Raw genomic sequence first — 20,839 nt, 5'->3', positions numbered from 1 at the left:
TAACTGCAGCAGACTCAATCCAGTTGAAAGTGGGCATGAGGTAACAGTAGAACCTAGTATCTGATGATTCAGCACAATTTGCATGTCTGTTTTTATTCAGAAACCTCAGATTGGGGTGAGGCTACACTAATTGGGGAACCATTACAGTGCAAATGCTCTGTATGCTATTCCCGATCCTTCACTGTCACTGAGTGCAAAGCATTCCATTGTCTGGGACTTATCCTTCAACACAATAGACATAAGTATCAAAAATACATAATTTGGTCTAAATGACAAAAGGGAAATTTGTACTGGCCTGTTTATATATTTCAGAGTATCTCACTAAAACCTTAGTCAGTAATAAATGTTGTCAATAAATATGAACTAGCCTTGCATTCATTCTTGTTCCACGCGTATATACGTGTGTTCCATTTTGGGATTTTTTTTGACCAATTTTCCATCGAAAAAATTTGGAAAAAGAGCAAATTTGAAGAGTAGAATTTTTTAAAGCGAAGTGCATTGATGCAAGTTTTAAAGAAGCCCTGGGATGAATGGTAATTAATATGCTACTGGTATGTTTTCCAACAACCAATTCATTAGCCTACCTCAGCAATCATTAAACACCTCCGCTCATTGTACTGTAAAGCTTATTTTTAACCATAAACAGAAGGAGATTAAAATAAAAAAAGAGAGTCCCAGACAGGCAGTCAGGTCCAACAAAGAGTGGTAAGTCACATTTTAAAACAGAAAGTTGCCCAGGCAAGCTTTGGCCACGATCAGTAGGAGAATAGAGGAAAGTAGTTAGAAGTTACTTTGCTTTATTAATTCACCAATGTGAAGAAGTACAGCATGTTTATTATTTCTTCTTCCGAGAAGGTAAGTTGTGATGATTACACTAAGTGAATCTGATTGTAACTGTTGCTCTGTGCATTCGCTCACTGGAATAACACAGCTCAATGATTGGTTTCTGGCCGCATCTCACCAAGTGTTTCCTCAGTCCTCCTTTGGAAGAGATTGAAGAAGCAATTTTGTGAAAGATACAAATATCCAGTTCAGTTCACAAGGGATTACTGTTGTTACACCCTGGGTTACACAATCATATAGTTAAGCTATTGGGCACATCCCTAAACACAGGACACGTGGGTGAAATTCAATATGGGCGGTAGTGCCTTGATAGCGAATTGGCAGCCCGTTTTACAACTTGCCCAATTTTATTTTCCATTGGAGTGTGGCTGTTGTTGTAAAGTAGGGAAACGCTGCAGTCTATTTGCACACGGCAAGGTCCTGCAAAACAGCAATGAGGTAAGTGAGACAGGTCATCTGTTTTAGTGGCCTTTGATTTAGCATTCCATTTGAAAGTCAATGGCTCGGACAGTGCAGAACTCCCTCAGCACTATACTGTAGTGTCAGCCTGGATTCTGTCTTCCTGTACACAAGCTGCGGTAGGGCGTCCAACATTCTGCTCATGCTAACCATGACATTATGGTCACACATAGTCACAGAGCTGTGACGTTTGCGTGTGACAACTTCACATTATCATGGCGTAAACACAGTGCTGTCACTGCACAGTTATGAGCCCCAGCAGGAGCCCAAAAGACAGTTTTCCCTCACCACTACTCTTGCATGACAACATGCAGGAAGAGTTAACCTGCGACTGAACAGCAATATAAAAAAAAAGCTAGAACTAACAAAAGAAAGCTGTACAAGTGGGGTGGGGGGGTCGATGTTAATATGAGCGCAGGTAACGGAAATCCGTCTTGTGGAACGCTACTTACCGCTTCTTTCTCTCTGCAGAACGAAAAAAAGAAAGCAGCGGCCCCGTGTGCGTCGAGGCCGACAGCCAAGGGCGCAGCAGGCAGAGGGTGGTGCTACCCGTCCACTATCCCGGGCGCGTTCACCGGACCAGCCAACTGACAGCCTATCCCACCAGGACTAGCATGGATCCGCGCGGGAATGCCGTCACCGTGCTGACGGTGGACCAGCACAGCGAGCAGGGCCTGTTCCCCGCGCAGTCGGGCGCCTATGTCCGGAGCTACCCGCCGGTCCACTTGGACCACAGTCTGAGCGCCCACCACTGCAACCTGGAGCACCGGGCCTACCCCCAGACTCACACCTTCCGCCGGCCCAAATTTAACGGGCGGAACTATTCGAGGGCGGCGTGCTTCTCTCAGTACGAGACGATGTACCAGCACTATTACATTCAAGGACTGAGCTACCCGCAGAGCGAAGCCCGGGCGGCGGGGGTGATCAATCACAAGGGGCCTACCCGTGCCTTCCAGTCGGGCGGGAGCATGCTGTACCCCACGGTGGTTCACATCCCGCCGGCCTCGCACCTGGACGGCGGCAGCAGCTCGAGCTTCAGCTGTTACCATGGTCACCGGTCGGTGTGCAGCGGTTACCTGGCCGACTGCCCGGGCAGTGACAGCAGCAGCAGCAGCTCGGGGGCCCAGTGCCACTGCTCCAGCAGCGACTCCATGCTGGACTGCACCGAGGTCAGCAACCAGGGCGTGTACGGCAGCTGCTCCACCTTCCGCAGCTCGCTCAGCAGCGACTACGACCCGTACGTCTACCGGAGCCGCAGCCCGTGCCGGGCCGGAGAGTCGTCGGCGGCAGCTTCGGCTTCTTCTTCGACTCGGGGAGGCGGACTTCCCCCGCCGCCGCCGCCGCTGCTGCTGATGGAGGGCCCGCAGGAAGACGAGCTGCCGGCGTACAGCAGCTGCGCCTCTCCCGGGGGCGAGGGCAGGCCGCCGGCGGGGGAGCAGGCCCAGGTCCCGTCTCCGGGGGACCAACTCTCCAACTGCAGCATGGACATGAACTACAGCAGCAGCTCGTCGCTCGAGTACAGGGATTGTTGCAACACCGCGGCCTCGGAAGGTAGGCCCGAGGGCTGTGCTGCGGACAGCAGCAGCTGGAGCGGCCCGGAGGCGGCGGCTGCGGCGGCACCATCGTCGCCCGAGCAGGCGTGCACTTGTTGCTTTGAGATCCACCCCATGGACTGCACGGGGGCGGGCGGCGGCAAAACGGACCGTCACTTTTCGCTGTTGAACGTGCCGTGTTGCGAGGCCTGCGGCAGCAGCGCGGCCGACTCTAGGACTGCCTCCTCGCACAATGTGTACAGTGTTAGTCGGGCCGAGCCGGGCCAGTACGAGGGCCTGCCCCGCTGCTTTTACGAGGAGACACAGGTGCGCCACGGAGGCGGCGGCGGCGGCTGTTTGGCCGAGGACTACGCGGTGAGCGTGCAGTACACCCTGGCCGACGAGGCCCTCCGTGGCCGCTACACCGTGGGCCAGCGCATCCCCATCATCCCCGAGGACACGGACACGGACACAGACGCGGCGGAGGACGGCGAGGCCACCAGGCTGTGCGGCCCGGGGGCTGCCCCCTCGGACACGGGGGACGCAGCGGCCCAGGAGCGGTGCGCCGCACGGCCGCCGTTCAGCAGCCCCGCCGACCAAGAGGCCGCCTTTCACAACGTTTGCTCCGGGTCGAACGAGTCCACCGTGAAAAGTAACTCGGAGGGTAAGATTTCCGTTGGCACAAATACTAAAACCGCATTGTGGAGTCGTTGCGGCGGCGGGGGGGGGGGGGAATTGGTCTCCGGGCGGTAGCGCAAGGCGGACGATGGCGCAACGACCGCCCCATTTTACACCCCGCCCCGATTTTCTTCTCTGTTCTAACCAATGGGAACGGAAATCGGGCCGTTAACATGGACAGGCCTGCAGCCCTGACCCAAGTTCCAGCAGTGGGTTAGGAGGTTGTGGGTTCAGCACGAAAATCTAGGTTAACACTCTAGTGCATGCTGAGGGAGTTCTGACTGTCCAGGTGTTGTCTTTTGGATAAAACGATAAACCGAGGCCCTGTATGCCCCCCTCAAGTGGACGTAAAAGATGCCATCGCACTATTTCAAAGAAGAGCAGGGGAGTTATCCCCGTATCCTGGCCAATATTTATCTCTCAATCAACATAACAAAAACAGATTATCTGGTCATTATCACATTGCTGTTTGTGGGAGCTTGCTGTGTACAAATTGGCTGGCGCATTTAGAAACATAGAAAATAGGTGCAGGAGTGGGCCGTTCGAGCCTGCATCACCATTCAATAAGATCATGGCTGATCATTCCCTCAGTACCCCTTTCCTGCTTTCTCTCCATACCCCTTGATCCCTTTAGCCGTAAGGGCCATATCTAATTCACTCTTGAATATATCCAATGAACTGGCATCAACAATTCTCTGCGGTAGGGAATTCCACAGGTTAACAACTCTCTGAGTGAAGACGTTTCTCCTCATCTCAGTCCTAAATGGCCTACTCCTTATCCTAAGACTGTGTCCCCTGCTTCTGGACTTCCCCAACATCAGGAACATTCTTCCTGCATCTAACCTGTCCAGTCCCATCAGAATCTTATAAGTTTCTATGAGATCCCCTCTCATCTTTCTAAACTCCAGTGTATAAAGGACCAGTTGATGCAGTCTCTCCTCATATGTCAGTCCCGCCATCCCGGGAATCAGTCTGGTGAACCTTCGCTGCACTCCCTCAATAGCAAGAACGTCCTTCCTCAGATTAGGAGATCAAAACTGAACACACTATTCCAGGTGAGGGCTCACCAAGGCCCTGTACCACTGCAGTAAGACCTCCCTGCTCCTATACTAAAATCCCCTCGCTATGAAGGCCAACATACCATTTGCCTTCTTCACCGCCTGCTGTACCTGCATGCCAACTTTCAATGACCGATGAACCATGACACCCAGGTCTCGTTGCACCTCCCCTTTTCCTAATCTGCTGCCATTCAGATAATATTCTGCCTTTGTGTTTTTGTCACCAAAGTGGATAACTTCACATTTATCCACATTATACTGCATCTGCCATGCATTGGCCCACTCACCTAACCTGTCCGCCCTGCAGCCTTTTAGCATCCTCAAAGCTCACACGACCACCCAGTTTAGTGTCATCTGCAAACTTGGAGATATTACACTCAGTTCCTTCATCTAAATCATTAATGTATATTGTAAATAGCTGGGGTCCCAGCACTGAGCCCTGCGGCACACCACTAGTCACTGCCTGCCATTCTGAAAAGGACCCGTTTATCCCGACTCTCTGCTTCCTGTCTGCCAACCAGTTCTCTATCCACATCCGTACATTACCCCTAATACCATGTACTTTGATTTTGCACACCAGTCTCTTGTGTGGGACCTTGTCAAAAGCCTTTTGAAAGTCCAAATACATCACATCCACTGGTTCTCCCTTGTCCACTCTACTAGTTGCATCCTCAAAAAAATTCCAGAAGATTTGTCAAGCATGATTTCCCTTTCATAAATCCATGCTGATTTGGACCGATCCTGTCACTGCTTTCCAAATGCGCTGCTATTTCATCTTTAATAATTGATTCCAACATTTTCCCCACTACCGATGTCAAGCTAACCAGTCTATAATTACCCGTTTTCTCTCTCCCTCTTTTTTTTTTAAACAGTGGTGTTACATTAGCTACCCTTCAGTCCATAAGAACTGATCCAGAGTCGATAGACTGTTGGAAAATGATCACCAATGCATCCACTATTTCTAGGGCCACTTCCTTAAGTACTCTGGGATGCAGACTATCAGGCCTTGGGGATTTATCAGCCTTCATTCCCATCAATTTCCCGCTTTATAAGGATATCCTTCAGTTCCTCCTCCTCATTAGACCCTCGGACCCCTAGTATTTCCTGAAGGTTATTTGTGTCTTCCTTCATGAAAATAGAACCAAAGTATTTGTTTAACTGGACCGCCATTTCTTTGTACCCCATTATAAATTCACCTGAATCTGACTGCAAGGGACCTATGTTTGTTTTCACTAATCTTTTTCTCTTCACATATTTATAGAAGCTTTTGCAGTCAGTTTTTATGTTCCCAGCAAGCTTCCTCTCATACTCTAATTTTCCCCCTCCTAATTAAACCCTTTGTCGTCCTCTGCTGTATTGCAAAATTCTCCCAGTCCTCAGGTTTTCTGCTTTTTTCTGACCAATTTATATGCCTCTTCCTTGGATTTAACACTATCCTTAATTTCCCTTGTTAGCCACGGTTGAGCCACCTTCCCTGTTTTATTTTTACTCCAAACAGGAATGTACAATTGTTGAAGTTCATCCATGTGATCTTTAAATGTTTGCCATTGCCTGTCCACCGTCCACCCTATTATGGCCAATTCACATCTTGTACCATCGAAGTTACCTTTCCCCAAGTTCAGGACCCTAGTCTCTGAATTAACTGTGTCACTCTCCATCTTAATAAAGAATTCTACCATATTATGGTCACTCTTCCTCAAGGGGCCTTGCACAACAAGATTGTTAATTAGTCCTTTCTCATTACACATCACCCAGTCTAGGATGGCCAGCCCTCTAGTTGGTTCCTCGACATATTGGTCTAGAAAACCATCCCTAATACACTCCAGGAAATCCTCCTCCACCGCATTGCTACCAGTTTGGTTAGTCCAGTAAATATGTAGATTAAAGTCGCCCAGATATTCATCCAGGAAAAAAACAAAACGATATATGTTCTAATTATTTTCCGATTTCTTTGTTAATAAAGAAATCCATCTCTATCGACACATCTTAATTTCTCCCATTGCTTCTGCCAAATTTGTACTCTGGAAATTGTGTTGCATCATGCATGACATTATCAAAATGTGACAACCATTCTGACCTTATTTGATTGTTTAGAATCAATGGTGAACGGATGTTTTCAAGAGTAATATTTATCTACAGCTGCTCTGTACATTTTACACGTGAAAGGAAATATGTTGATTTCACTTTAATAATTGAGTCTTGATTTGATGTTGCCAGGACATAATCAAAATGGGACTAACTGTGATGACAGTATTTTGCTATTATTAATCACTTTCCATATGCACTAACCATGAGACATGTCTTTGAGGCCCAGTCCACATGTTAGCATTGAAGGACTGGAATTCCCACCTATTGTATGCAATGGATGGAATCACTTAAAGTAACATGATGTTAGCCGAGCCATAGATTATAACAGCATGGAGGTTATGCTTGAACTGTATAAAACACTAGTTAGGCCACAGCTAGAGTACTGCGTGCACTTCTGGTCACCACATTACAGGAAAGATGTGATTGCACTAGAGAAGGTACAGAGGAGATTTATGAGGACGTTGCCTGGACTGGAGAATTTTAGCTATCAGGAAAGATTGGATAGCTTGGGTTTGTTTTCTTTGGAACAGAGGAGGCTGAGAGGAGATCTTATTGAGGTGTATAACATTGAGGGGTCTAGATGGAGTAGATAGGAAGGAGCTATTTCCCTTAGCAGAGAGGTCAACAACAAGGGGGCATAGATTTAAAGTAATTGGTAGGAGGCTTAGAGGGGATTTGAGGGGAAACATTTTCACCCAGAGGGTGGTGGGGGTCTGGAACTCACTGCCTGAAAGGGTGGTAGAAGCAGAAACCCTCATCACATTTAAAAAGTACTTGGATCTGATCTGGAAGTGCCCTAACCTACAAGAGCTGGAAAGTGGGATAAACCTGGATAGCTCTTTGTTGGCCGGCACAGACACAATGGGCCGAAATGGCCTCATTCCGAGCTGTAAATTTCTATGATTCTATGAATAGCAGCCTTCGGGTTGGAGCTGAGGAGAAAAGGGAAACCAGAGGGAAGGGAGGAAGGCAGAAGAAGGGACTGGTGCACTGGGGGGAGGTGGGAGGGAGAGTGGTAGTATTACCTGGAAGGGGAATGGGGGAAACAAATGGCATCATTAACCAAGGTTGGGAGGAAGGGGACGAAGAACGCTGCCATTAGCTGAAGGGGTGGTGGGGAGGGGCGGGGGGGAGAAGGGAAGAGGGCCACCCGTTACTAAGCAAAGGGAAGTAGTAACAGCATGAAATGGCAGGGGATGGGGGGGCGAGGAAAGAAGCCACCATCAGCTAAGATGGAGGGAAAAAGAATGCTAGCTTGAACTAGGGAAATGGAGTGTTGATGAAGAGAAGAATACTTGCCTGACTAGACTGCAGTGGGGGAGAAGAATGTCTGATTGAAACGAGGCAGGCGAGGGAGAATAGTGCTAGAATAGGTTTGGGAGAGTTGGAAGAGGCGATGTGAAGGTGGGTGGGGGCTGGTGAAATTGAATGGGTACAGTGCCTCTGTGAACTGGGGCGGCGGTGTTGATGGTGAGAGGGTGGGTGGTAAGGTCACTTTTGAGTAAGTGTTGGTTTGTTGAAATGTCACTTCGAAATCTATCAATTGTAAGGTATAAAAGTGCTTAAAATTTAAGTGCAACATTTTGATGTAAAAATCCAACATTATCAGGGGGGGCATGTCCACATCACTTCGCAGAAATGCAGCAGCAGTTTTGTCCCATTAATCTTTGCATTTCCTCTTTCCAGCTGGAATGTTAGTCACATAGAGCTGAAGTTGCACAAGCCCATGATTAACCGCTCGATTTCACGGTATGGTAGGTTAATATTCAGAGCTAATTTTGAGTTGGCTGCATTGAGGGGCCTGTGTTGGCTTTTCAAAGCAATTGGTCAAGTTTGCTATTTTTCTCAGTTGGCGTGCGTGACATCTCGGTGGTTAAGTGGTTGAACAAATTCCACGCAGACATCATCATCATAGGCAGTCCCTCGAAATCAAGGAAGACTTGCTTCACTCAAGTTCTCAGGTGGCTATACTATCCAATGCGGTAATTACAATCTCTAATAGGTGGGGCAGTGGTGTTGAAGGAAAGGGTGGGTGGGGAGCCTGGTTTGCTGCACGCTCCTTCTGCTTTCTGCGCTTGGTTTCTGCATGCTCTCAGCGACGAGACTCGAGGTGCTCAGCGCCCTCCCGAATGCTCTTCCTCCACTTTGGGCAGTCTTGGGCCAGGGATTCCCAGATGCCAGTGGGGATGTTACACTTTATCAAGGAGGCTTCGAGGGTGTCCTTGGAAGCGTTTCCTCTGTCCACCTGGGGCTCACTTGCCGTGTAGGAGCTCCGAGTAGAACACTTGCTTAGGTAGTGTCTTGTCAGGCATGCGGATGATGTGGCCCGCCTAACGGAGCTGGTCGAGTATGGTCAGTGCTTCAATGCTGGGGATGTTGGCCTGAGCGAGAACACTGACGTTGGTGCGTCTATCCTCCCAGTGGATTTGCAGGATCTTGCGGAGGCAGCGCTGGTGGTACTGCTCCAGCACTTTGAGATGTCTGCTGTATATAATCCACGTCTCTGAGGCATATAGGAGGGCAGGTATCATCACAGTCCTGTAAACCATAAGCTTGGTGCCAGATTTGAGGTCCTGGTCTTCAAACAGACTCTTCCTCAGGCGACCGAAGGCTGCACTGGTACACTGGAGGCGGTGTTGGACCTCAGCATTGATGTCTGCCCTTGTTGATAGTAGACTCCCGAGGTATGATAAATGGTCCATGTTGTCCAAGGCTGAGCCGTGGATTTTGATGACTGGGGGGCAGTGCTATGTGGTGGGGTCAGGTTGGTGGAGGACCTTTGTCTTACGGATGTTTAGCGTAAGGCCCATGCTTTCTTTTGCCTCGGTGAAGGTGTTGACGATGGCTTGGAGTTCGTCCTCTGAGTGTGTGCAGACGGAAGCGTTGTCCGCATACCGTAGTTCGATGACAGAGGATGGTACGGCCTTGGATCTAGCCTGGAGGCAATGTAGGTTGAACAGGTTCCCATTGGTTCTATAGTTTAGTTCCACTCCAGCGGGGAGCTTATTGATAGTGAGATGGAGCATTGCAGCAAGGAAGATCGAGAAGAGGGTTGGTGCAATGACGCAGCCCTGTTTGACCCCGGTCCGGACGTGGATTTAGTCTGTGGTAGATCCGTTGGTCAGGATCACGGCTTGTATGTTGTCATGGAGCAGACAGAGGATGGTGACAAACTTTTGGGGGTAGCCGAAACAGAGGAGGACGCCCCATAGTCCCTCACGGTTGACAATGTCAAAGGCCTTTGTGAGGTCAAAGAAGGCTATGTACAAGGGTTGGTGCTGTTCCCTGCATTTCTCTTGTAGTTGTCGCGCGATGAAGATCATGTCCGTTGTACCACTTAGTGGACGGAATCCGCATTGTGACTCTGGGAGGAGCTCTTCAGCCACAGGGAGAAGTCGGTTGAGGAAAATTCTTGCGATTACTTTGCCAGTGGCCGACAGCAGGGAGATTCCTCTGTAGTTGCCGCAGTCGGACTTGTCCCCTTTTTTGAAGGTGGTCACGATTAAGGCATCTCTGAAATCTCCTGGCATGCTCTCCTCCTTCCAGATAAGAAAGATGAGGTCATGCATTTGTGCCATTCTCCGCCATATTTTAGTGCCTCAGCGGGGATTCCATCTGCTCGTGATGCCTTGTTGTTCTTGAGCTGACCGATGGCCTTTTCTATCTCGTGCAGAGCTGGGGTTTTGCTGAGATGGTGGCAGGTAGCGTGCTGCAGGATGGAGTCAAGGACACTCGTGTCGAAGGAAGAGGCTCTGTTAAGGAGATCTTCGTAGTACTCGTTCCAGCGGGCCCTGAGTGCCTCGGTGATCTTAATGAGTGCCTCTCCGTTCTTGGCGAACAGTGGAGTGTGGCCTTGACTGCGCTGAAGAATCCTCACATGTCATGGTTGTCGGCCAGCTGCTGGATCTCCTGTGCTTTCTCCACTCACCATCTACTCTTTAGGTCATGGTTTTTTTTGTTGGACCTCAGCCTTCAGTCGCCTGGAGAACAGCTTTGCTGCTCTCGAGTTCGGTTGCTGCTTAAAGTTCAGAAATGCCTTGCGCTTGCGGCTTATTAGCTCCTGGATCTCTTGGTCATTCTCGTCAAACCAGTCTTGGTGTTTTCTGGTTGAGTGATCAAGCGTCTCTTCGCAGGCGCTGGTTATGGAGGCCTTGAGGGCAGACCAGGCGCTGTGGGCACTTTGAGTCTCGGGGTCATCGAGGGTCGGCAGGTTGGTAGTGAGGCGCTGGCTGTATAGAGCTTTCTTAACGGGGTCTTTGCCCCAGACAGTACAGTTGTCAGCACCATACAGTCCAATACAGGAAACGTCCAAGGACAGGATTAGTCTTAAGCCTGCATCCGTGTATTATCCCAATCACTCCCAGTCTTTGCAGAAAGTTGCAGCCTAGCCAGTTTTCTTTGCGCCCCTCTCCTCCTGAAAGTGTCGCTCGCTTGCTGGGTGCAGTATGTAGATGCTGGTTACCCTTTGCTACCTTGCCCGAGAGGTCATTCTTTGTGTCTGCGCCTCAGTTGTGAGCGTTGGCAGGCTATTCAGCCGCAGGAGGCATCCTAGCTGAGCCCAATCCTGTCCTTGCTAATCTGCATATGTGTACTTCAGGCAGGATAGCATAAAGGACCTGGGACCCAGGGGTATTGAAACTAATTGTGGTTCCCCTACCATTGTCCCAGTTGAGATTAGTTAACTGAGAACTCTACCAGGTGTGTGTATTGGTGTCACTCTGGTCATCATGTCCTATCACAATATAAAGGCCATAGGCATTGTCTACTTGGACACTTGCGGATGGACAATCATGAGTTGGCAGTGTGCAATTTTTCTGACTCTTCCCAGCACTTTGCAGACATTCTCCTCTCATGATATAAAAGCATTGTTCTGTATTGCTGAACAGTGAGAAGTATTTATGTAATGGCAGGAGACAGGTATGGTAGCCTGGTGGGTATGGTACTGGATTAGCAACCCAGAGGTCATGAACCCAAGGTGTGAATTGAATTCAATAAATCTGTGTAATTTGTGGCCTAGCACCAGAAAATGGCCACGTAAAGCTGCCGGATTGTCGCAAAATCTCTCCTAATTCACTGAACTGAACTTGTTATCCCTCCCTGGTCAGGTCTACCTGACTCTTAACATCCTCAGGGCAACTAGGGATGTGCAGTAAATACCGCCTTTCCAGTGTCGCAGACATCCCGAGAACAGATTTATAAAAAGATTGGAGCAGTGCCTTAGGATATTATGACAATAGGACTAGGGAGCGCAAGGTTAAAGGAGAAAGGCCAATTTAAGGCTGATGTCTGGAAGTCATTCTTCAAACAAAGAGTGATAAACACATGAGTAGACTTCTGGGTAGGGTAGAGGAAGCAAAAGCCATGGAATCATTTAGGAAACAGTTGGTTGCTGTGAGGGGGGGGGGGGTAGGGGGGGGGGGTGGGGGGGGGGGCGAATGGGTCTGTAAGCTTATTTCTGGATAATGCGCTAGAATGGGCTAATCACCTCTTGTCCACATCGATCTTGTGATGATCCTTTCACTGTTCGCACCTGGGTTTGCGTCTAACCCACACTACTAATAGGATGAAAGTCTCCTCACTCTGGCTGCCATTCAGAGTTCCGTGTACAGTAACTAGCTGGTGTTAATCCAATTCCCACAGCAAATAATCTACATTAATTGGCACGAATTCAGCAGCCTCACTCTGACATGTCAATGTGCTAGAAATGGAAATTCTAGACTGTTAGTGTGTCCCTCTAAAGCTGAGGTGGAGAGACATTGGTGGGTGATCTAGAAGGAGCTTTGCATCGCACCTTACACATTTTACACAACCTTATGTTCATTTCCCCGTCACTAACCTCCCTTATCCTGCCTACTGAGCACAAAAATACACGGTATTTTTATTTAAGTAAAAAATGTTTTGCAATTACATTTATCCCATAAAAAGATAAAACGTTGAGGGAGGTAGATTGTTTTTTTTCAAAGGCCAGACATCAATCATTATCAGCCTGGTCTACCTCAAGCTGAGATTTAACATTTCTGAGTGTTTTTGGCTCTTAAAGCTGAATGTGCCCAAAGCCATGATCTAGCCTGTACACCAGCTGCAATAGAAGTTGCGATTCATTGGCCCCGATTTTAATGGGAGATGAGGGATGGGTAAGGTGAGCGTGGGCCCCAAAGCGGGTGACGAACCTGGTGTATTCAGGGATGTGGGGGCTCGACTGATCAGAATGACCAAGCCTCATTTCCATAAATTTTCTCCGGCTCCCGCTTAAACCCAGCCAGATTCACTAGCTGGGCAGGCCTGTAGGTTAACATTAGGGCGTGGCGGGAAGGCAGCGGGATCAGAGGGGCTAAGTCACTGCCTTCATTTTAACACCCACCCTAGCAGTGATTAAGTACAGCGAGAAGTATTATAGTGACTACACTTCAAAAGTAATTAATTGGCTGTGAAGCACATTGGGACATTTAAACCGGAACTCTTTTGGCCCCAAACAGCATAAAACCAAGTTCAAAGAGTAACAGAAGCTGGAATAATATTGGGGAATTAACCGAGATTATGTGCAGCATTTCTTCAGATGCCAGCACCTGCTTATTTTAAATCCTCATGAATAACTAGCACTGCATGCTCGAAACCCACAATGCACTGCACCTTCTAATTTACTGCTGTCTAGACGTGTTGGGATTTTTGGTATAAAATAGGTCTACAGTACACTTTCTGTGAACCTCCTCAGTAACTAGTGTTAGATTTAAGGTTTGGCAAAACGAGAAAGAAAAGTTGGGAAAGCAAAAGCGACAGATGTTGCCTTTTAACCAAATGATACCCTGCTGAAGCATGCACATCAATGAAAGCTAAAGGATCCTTATTTTTAGCACGGATTCAGCTGGTTTGCACCAACGTTGCAGAATAAAAATGTTGTTTTAGGTTTTAATGTGCAGCATGTACTTGTTGTGGTGTGTGTAGTGGGTGCGTGTGTTTGTGCATGTTTACTTAGTACCAATCATTTGTTCAAAGCTCATGATGTTTTCCCCTTATTTGTTCTTGGGATGTGGGTAGTATTTATTGTCCAGTCCTAGTTGCCCTGAGGGTATTATGACTTCAATAAGTAACGTGGAACTGGAGTCACTTGAAGGCCGGATTGGCTTTGAACAACAATCCTTTAGCTGTGCCAGCCCACAAATGACCAGATACATTGCATTCAATTGAACATCTTGCCACGTTGGGATTTGAATTCATGATCTCTGGTCACTAGGCCAGTACCATGGCCACTAGACTACCATGCCCTGAAGATGTTTGAGAAATTGTTCCTGGAAGGCTCCAGTTGGGAGCTACACTCTTAAACAGGTGATTCAAAACCACTGAAAGTCAACAAAGTGCAGTTCTAAAACTTACACACAATTTAAACCTTTGAACCATCTGTGAGTACAGATTAAAAGACCATGAATGCTGAAAAGCTGGATATCTGGTGAAAAGGGGGATTGAGGAATAGAGATAGCACTGCTTTATATTTGATTAGGGGAGGTAGAGGGAAAAACTTGGGTGTTCATTAAAAAGGGGTAACCAAAATAGGTGGGGGGAGGGATCCGTGATAGAATAATCATGCATGGGTTCAGACTGAAGTGGGCTTGATGGGTGAATAGTCTTTTGCACTGCAGACTTTCAAACCAAATGCTGAAGATCAAACAGTAACTGAAAGAGAAAGATGAGTCGCATTTTATGTGTTAATCTTTTCCGACAGCTCAGTGATTCTGTCCAGTGAGAAGCTGAGTCTTATTGAAAGTTATAGTAAATACAATCCCAGATCTGTTTAAAGTCAACCAGGGCAGTGATCGGGCACCAAAATTGGTCTTTTCTTCCCCTTAGCTTAGGGACACAAATTGGATCGGGTTCCTGTTCCAGTTTGCTTTGGAAGTGAACTTTGGCAAGGTTTAAGCTCAGCTGTGATACCCCTGAGACTGAATAGATTACGAGCACGCACCATTGCACTTAGACAATGGGCACTGAGGCAAAGTATTGGTGGGTGACCAACACTTGTGGAACTGCATCTTAATGAGCAGTGAAAGCGGTGTCCAATTCTACGGATGCCAGTCAACCTTTGGTGCCTTGCCCAAGTGGTCAGTCTTCATATGGGACCTTAAACAGCAAATGTGGACATGACACACGCACACACACATGCATGTGTGCGCACTTTGCAACCAGATCAACAGCAGAAACAAAGGGGGGAAATTTAAATTCCTGGCGCGATGGGAGCAGGGAGTCCGGTAGCGTGCGGGAAACCGGGAAGTCTGGGTTTCCCCGCGTGCTGTACAGATTTAACACTATAGCATGTGTTTTACGTAATTGACGGGTTCTCCGCCCGCAAGTCAGCCTGATTGACGGGCTTGGCTTCCACTTGGGTCTGGAGCATTCTGGAGGAAGCCAGACGATCAAGTCGGTCCAATCCCTGACCCCAGGAGGGATCCGATCCTGAGTGGGGTCCGATCCCCGACCCTGGGGTGGGGGGCGTCGTTGTGTGTGGAGAGTTCTGATGTTGGGTGAGCTTGAGGGACTGGGAGGAAGCACTGCTGCTCCTCATGGCCCACAAGGAGTGCTCCCCATGGCTGTCCTCGCTTCGCTGCAGCTTCCCGAGGCCCAGGAACCCCGGCTGCCTACAGTAAATTTGAGGTTTCCAAGCCTCATTAACATATTTAAGAGCATAAGAAATTGGAGCAGGAGTAGGCCACCTGCTCTGCCATTTAATAAGAGCATGGCTGATCTGATCATGGACTCGGCTCCACTTCCCTGCCTGCTCCCCATAACGCTTTACTCCCTTATCGCTCAAAAAAAATCTGTATCTCTGCCTTAAATATATTTAATGACCAAGCCTCCGCAGTTCTCTGGGGCAGAGAATTCCATAGATTTACAACACTCCGAGATCTCATTTTTAAATGGGCGGCCCCTTATTCTGAGACCATGTCCCCTAGTTTTAGATTCCCCTATTAGTGGAAATATCCTCTCTGCCTCCACCTTGTCGAGCCCCCTCATTATCTTATATGTTTCAATATCACCTCTCATTCTTCTGAACTCCAATGAGTATAGGCTCAATCTATTCAACCTATCTTCATAAGTCAACCCCTTCATCTCTGGTCAACCCCCCTCATCTCTGGATCCCAATTTAAAATGCTAACCTTCCTCCTGGATGCGGGGGTGGGGGGGCACTGTAATTTGTGTAAGGGATTGTTACAAGTTTTTCGTATGCCTTTGATAATCTCTCAGCTATAGCAGTGCTGGCTCTCAGGAATGTGCCATTATGGCCCAATATCATTTCTCACAACCGTAGTGCTTTCACATAAATTACAACTAGATCCTTCTGTGGTGGCATAGTCAGAAAACACAAAACATAATGGGAACCCTTGACCATTTGAGCTTCAAAAAATCACACTTGCTTTCTCTCCTATTTTCACCATCTCCGGGACTTTTTATATAAAATTGTGACATTCGAGCAGCACATCACAGTGCAGCTGATGTGCCGTGACCAACATTTAGCTCTCAAACTAACATCACCCAAAAAAACCAGATTATCTGGTCATTTATCTTATTGATGTCTGGGCAATATGGCTGCTGTGTTTGCCTACATTACGACAGAATTTACTGTCCAAAAGTAATTAATTGGCCTTGAAGTGCTTTGGGGCATGAGGGTGCTTTATAAATGCAAGTCCTTGAGTGTAGAAATCAGGAGATTTGTTACAAGATGTCGCACTGTGCAAGTTCCATTGCCACGATTATGATCCAACCAAGAGTGTGTTGTAATGCTTTTGAAATTACTGCAGTAATTTTAAGGATTGTGCCATATTATCCTTGGTCTTTAGCCTCGGACATTAGCACGCATTTCATTTAGTGCTGTATCATTATCATTACTTGTCTATTATTGTTGGCAGGAAAGTTAAGTTGAAAAACAAATCTTTTAGCTGAAATATTGCAGCAGACGTCAGCTAGAAGCCCTTAGTGACCTTCTGATCACATTCAAATGTCAGTAACGGGCGTCCACTACGAGTAAACGGTAAATTTATTGTTGGAATTACTTTCAGGATGATGGGTTTTCATAGTCTTGGTTTTGCGTGGCAGTGCTTAGCACATTTGTGAAACATTAGTATTTAGTGAGCTCTGCGCTTTTGAAGATTGGAGTCTGTAATTGGGAACAGAGCTAAGACTGCCCTTGAGCAGTCTGGAAAGTAAAGCTAGTCAAACTAAATATGTATTTATTTCATTTAAATCAAGAAAAAATGTTAACTTATGAATGGAGCCAGGGAAGAGCAACAGTTCATTAATATGCTGCAGTTGATTCAAATAAGCAACACATGAGCCATACTGATCCACATTAATCCAATTGTAGAGAACCATTTGCTCCCATTACATTACATTTATTTCTCCAATTTTATTCCCTTTCTCCTCCCTGAAGGTGCCGACTTTGCTGGGATATTATAGCACTGGTGCCAATAACCCTCTCGTACCTCAATCTTCAAGGATGAATGTAGCCAGCCATTGTCGTCAAATTTTTTTGACTGTGACGGGAGAGGAATCTGAGCCAAATTGGATCCATATCACCCATATGCGCTTTTCAGCAGGTGCCATTGAACATCATGCAAAAGCGAGGGCCCTGGGGCTCATGTTTCTCTTCTCTAGCCCAGGAAACGGAGTTACATTTGTAGTATTTTCAGCATCACTCCACCAGAGATCAGCACAATCCCAGATCAAACCCACGACTGCCATTCTCAGAGAGATTTGATATTCTTGCTCCGATTGAGTTCAGTGCTGGAACGTTGACCTGTTTGCCCACATTTGGATTCCGAAAAATGTTTTGCATTCTGGGCAGCTGAGGGGACTGATGGGTCAGCTCCATGGAATGTGGGAAATGTGCATCGACCGATTTAACTGAAAATGCAGACAAGCAGGCCACCATCTGGCAAGGGAGCCTACCCCAAGCAAGGCTAGTGCAGCCATACTCTTAGATTGGGGTCCAGTGCATTCACAGTTCTAACAATGGAGGAGCAGTTATTGCTCGCTGTTGCACTTAAGCCAATGCCTGGAGCCTGGTCTCCACTCGGCAAATGCCCACAGTAGCAAGATTGAAAGATGGGGAATCATAGCTACAGACTGGTCTTTTGCCACTTGGCCCTTGTCAAAAGTTAGTAAAGAACACATTTCGATGGAAGAATATTTTCACAGTTAACAAGCTACACCTTATGACAGACAAAGGGTGTTGCATTTAAACTTTATAAATGAAGGAATCCATATGTCTGAATTTTAATTACCATTTGATGAAGGGTTTGCTTTAGTGTGTTCCTCCTGAGTAATCCAGTTTTTTTTGTCTTTTTCTAGGGTCTGGACCATCTCTAATTCTGGAAAAGGATTGTGCCACCGAGCAGGACAACTGATTTTTTAATTAAATATATATGTGTATATAAGTACGGAGATACGGGAAGCGATCAATAAGACTCCAAACTCAGTCCTTGGGCGACTGTTTTAGCTTTGAAAAAACACACAAGTGGTAATGTAGAGAAAAACACCAAATCTGATGCATCTTCCCACGACTCGGTTCGTGCTTCTTGTCTTGTGATTTTGAGACCAAGTTTCTGCTGTTATTTAAAACCCTGCTGCCCTTCGTCGCAAGGCAACGATACTACTGTTGTCAAGGAACGTCAGGAATAAACTTTGATCCGTAGTCCAAGGGATTTTTGAGCCTTCCGCACGCTCAGGGTTATGGTTGCCTTAGTAAGTCAGCAATATGAAATATAAGAGGGGAAAACAGAGCGGGGTGGGGGAAAACGGGGTAGGGGGGTAGAAGGGAAAACGGAGGGGGAAAGAGTTTGGGAAAATGAGAGGGGGGGGGGAAGGGGATGGGGAGGGAAGCAACAGCCCTATTATGGCTGTGACTGAATGTTCTTCACTGTGCTGTAGCAAGCGAAGCAGATTGGCTATAACAGGCACTCATGGAAGCCATGGGAGAAGTAGAGTGACACTGCAACAGTTGAGTGTATGTTTTGTACATCCATGTTGAAAGGCACCAAGGTAGAGTTTTATGTACACAATAATGCCTTTACTGCCTGACCGATCCATGCAAAGTAACAATTTTGTTGGGTATTTAAGGCACTATTTTACATTTGTAGCACTTAAAAGATTTGTCTGAAATTTCTTGTACAGAATTATAAAATGGTCAAGAGTTCTCTCCATCATTACCATTTTTTCTAACGTGTTAAAAGGCTAGAAATTGTCTGTGTATATTCTGTATATGTATAGCGGCACATTTCATTTATGGAAATATGTTCTCAGAATATTTATTTACTAATATATTTATCTTAAGCCATGTCTTATGTGGAGAGTGTATGACATTATGAAATAATCATTGGAAAATCACTAACATGGGACCTTGTAAATACATGATAATTGCACACAAAGATTAAATATTCTCTGACCAAAAACTGATTTTAAATTTTAGTACTATACAGTTTTGTAACAAAAAATGTACAAATGTCTGAAAAATACAGTTTTATCAAGTAAAGCTTTACTGACGCTTTCTTGTTGTGGCTTCACATCAAATCTTTATCATTTGGTTCTTTTGATGCTCGTTCGTTTCCATGTTGTGAGGTCACAAAGGGACACGAGTTCCCCTCTGCATTTTTGTACGTAAATTGTCGATGTGTTTATGGCTCAGTTGGTAGCACGTTTGCCTGAGTCACATAGTTCAGGTTCAAGTCCCACTCCAGAGACTAGAGCACAAAATCTAGGCTGACACTCCAGTGCAGTACTAAGGAAGGTCCTGAGGTTGTGAAAGCCACTTAATAAATACAAATCTTTCTTTCTGTTTATAGAGAATGCTTTTACAATTTTGCTACAGATAGCAAAACAGAAAATCTCTCCTCCCTCCCAAGGTATCAGCTTTGTCGCAATGGTAGGATTCTCACCTCTGACACTTCAGTGCAGTACTGAGGGAGTGCTGCATCGTCAGAGGTTCCGTCTTTCAGAAGAGATATTAAACCAAGGCCTCTCGGGTGGATGTCAAAAGACCCCGTGGTACCATTCGAAGAACAGTAGAAGAGTTTTGCCCGGTGTTCTGGCCAATTTTATGTTTGGTGTATATAAAGAGGGGCTGGGTAGCCCTAAAACAAGGAAGCCAAGTTCCTCTTGCTGCTCTTCCTCTGCTTATTGCTTTGGTGCACCTCGCAGGAAACAAAGTGGCCAGCATAGGTAAATGAGCAGCACAACTGCCACGGAGAGTGAAGAACATATACCGTTTGGTGATACAAAATGAAACACAGCACAACGGCATGGGATGGGGTGGTGGGGTAACAACTAGGGCAGGGCAACACATCTCCTTTGTGAGATTTCAGCACCACCTCAAGACGATTCTGTGACCAGTATCATAGGCTCCTGGACAGCTTTCCAGGAATGATTTACGGATTACACTGGATGGCACTACATTGTGATCTTAATTCAGTCAACTTTGCAAGGACGGTATAGCTTTCCATGAATTCACTGTGCATTTAATAAATACATGCCTAAAATGGTTATATTGAGCTCTGGACCCTACCTAATGCATTGTTTTAATACAAAGTTTTCATCATTCTACATTTGAACCCCAACACTCTGGTATTTTCCTTGCCAGTGGTGAGAGTTGGTAACCGGAGCCTATCTTAATGTTGCATCAATCTGAACGTTTTAATACTTTCAAGGCATTAAATGCATGCTGTTGTTGTTGTTAACGACCTACAGGCCTATCCTCAACCCCATATGTGTTCACATCTAGTGCTCATGATTCTCTTTGGTCATATGTAAAGCCTTCCTGTTAATTTATAGCTGCTCCATTTCAACTATTTCTAACCAAGCCTGGGAAGCAATTTTCAATTGCACCAGCCTCCATTTGTTAAATGTGAAGGTAATTTCTTCCCATTGTTTTTCTACTTTTGGTGGCTGTTTTCACAGCCTAGGGGACAGACAACCAGACCCCTGACACGCTTCCACCAATGTAGCCCAAGTCAACACTGCCTTTAACTTGCTGAAAACTGTGTTGACTGGGCAGTAACTGCCCCAAAATGGGGTCAATGGACATACTGCCCCGTTAACGCCAACGATCGAACCCCTGCTACTTTTCACAGCAGACGAACTGGCTGCATGTTTCTGGCGGCAAGCTCCAGTTAATATGCAAATTGGGGTCCTATGACGTAC

General features: G+C 46.7%; 1 protein-coding gene across 1 annotated transcript in view; it reads left to right on the top strand.

The window, feature by feature from the left end:
• znrf3 (zinc and ring finger 3) overlaps positions 1 to 18,412 on the top strand; it is a 121,550-nt gene extending 103,138 nt beyond the window's left edge. The window contains exons 7-8 of the mRNA XM_070887685.1: positions 1,774 to 3,498; positions 17,996 to 18,412. Of these exons, the coding sequence (XP_070743786.1) occupies positions 1,774 to 3,498; positions 17,996 to 18,051 (1,781 nt within the window). The 3' untranslated portion in view covers positions 18,052 to 18,412. The remainder of the gene's footprint in view (positions 1 to 1,773; positions 3,499 to 17,995) is intronic.
• The last annotated feature ends 2,427 nt before the right edge of the window (positions 18,413 to 20,839 follow it).

This window comes from Pristiophorus japonicus, chromosome 8, assembly GCF_044704955.1.
Source record: "Pristiophorus japonicus isolate sPriJap1 chromosome 8, sPriJap1.hap1, whole genome shotgun sequence".
Lineage (NCBI taxonomy): Eukaryota > Metazoa > Chordata > Chondrichthyes > Pristiophoridae > Pristiophorus > Pristiophorus japonicus.
The sequence above is the reverse complement of the archived record's forward strand: the minus strand, read 5'-3'. Positions and strand labels throughout refer to the sequence as shown.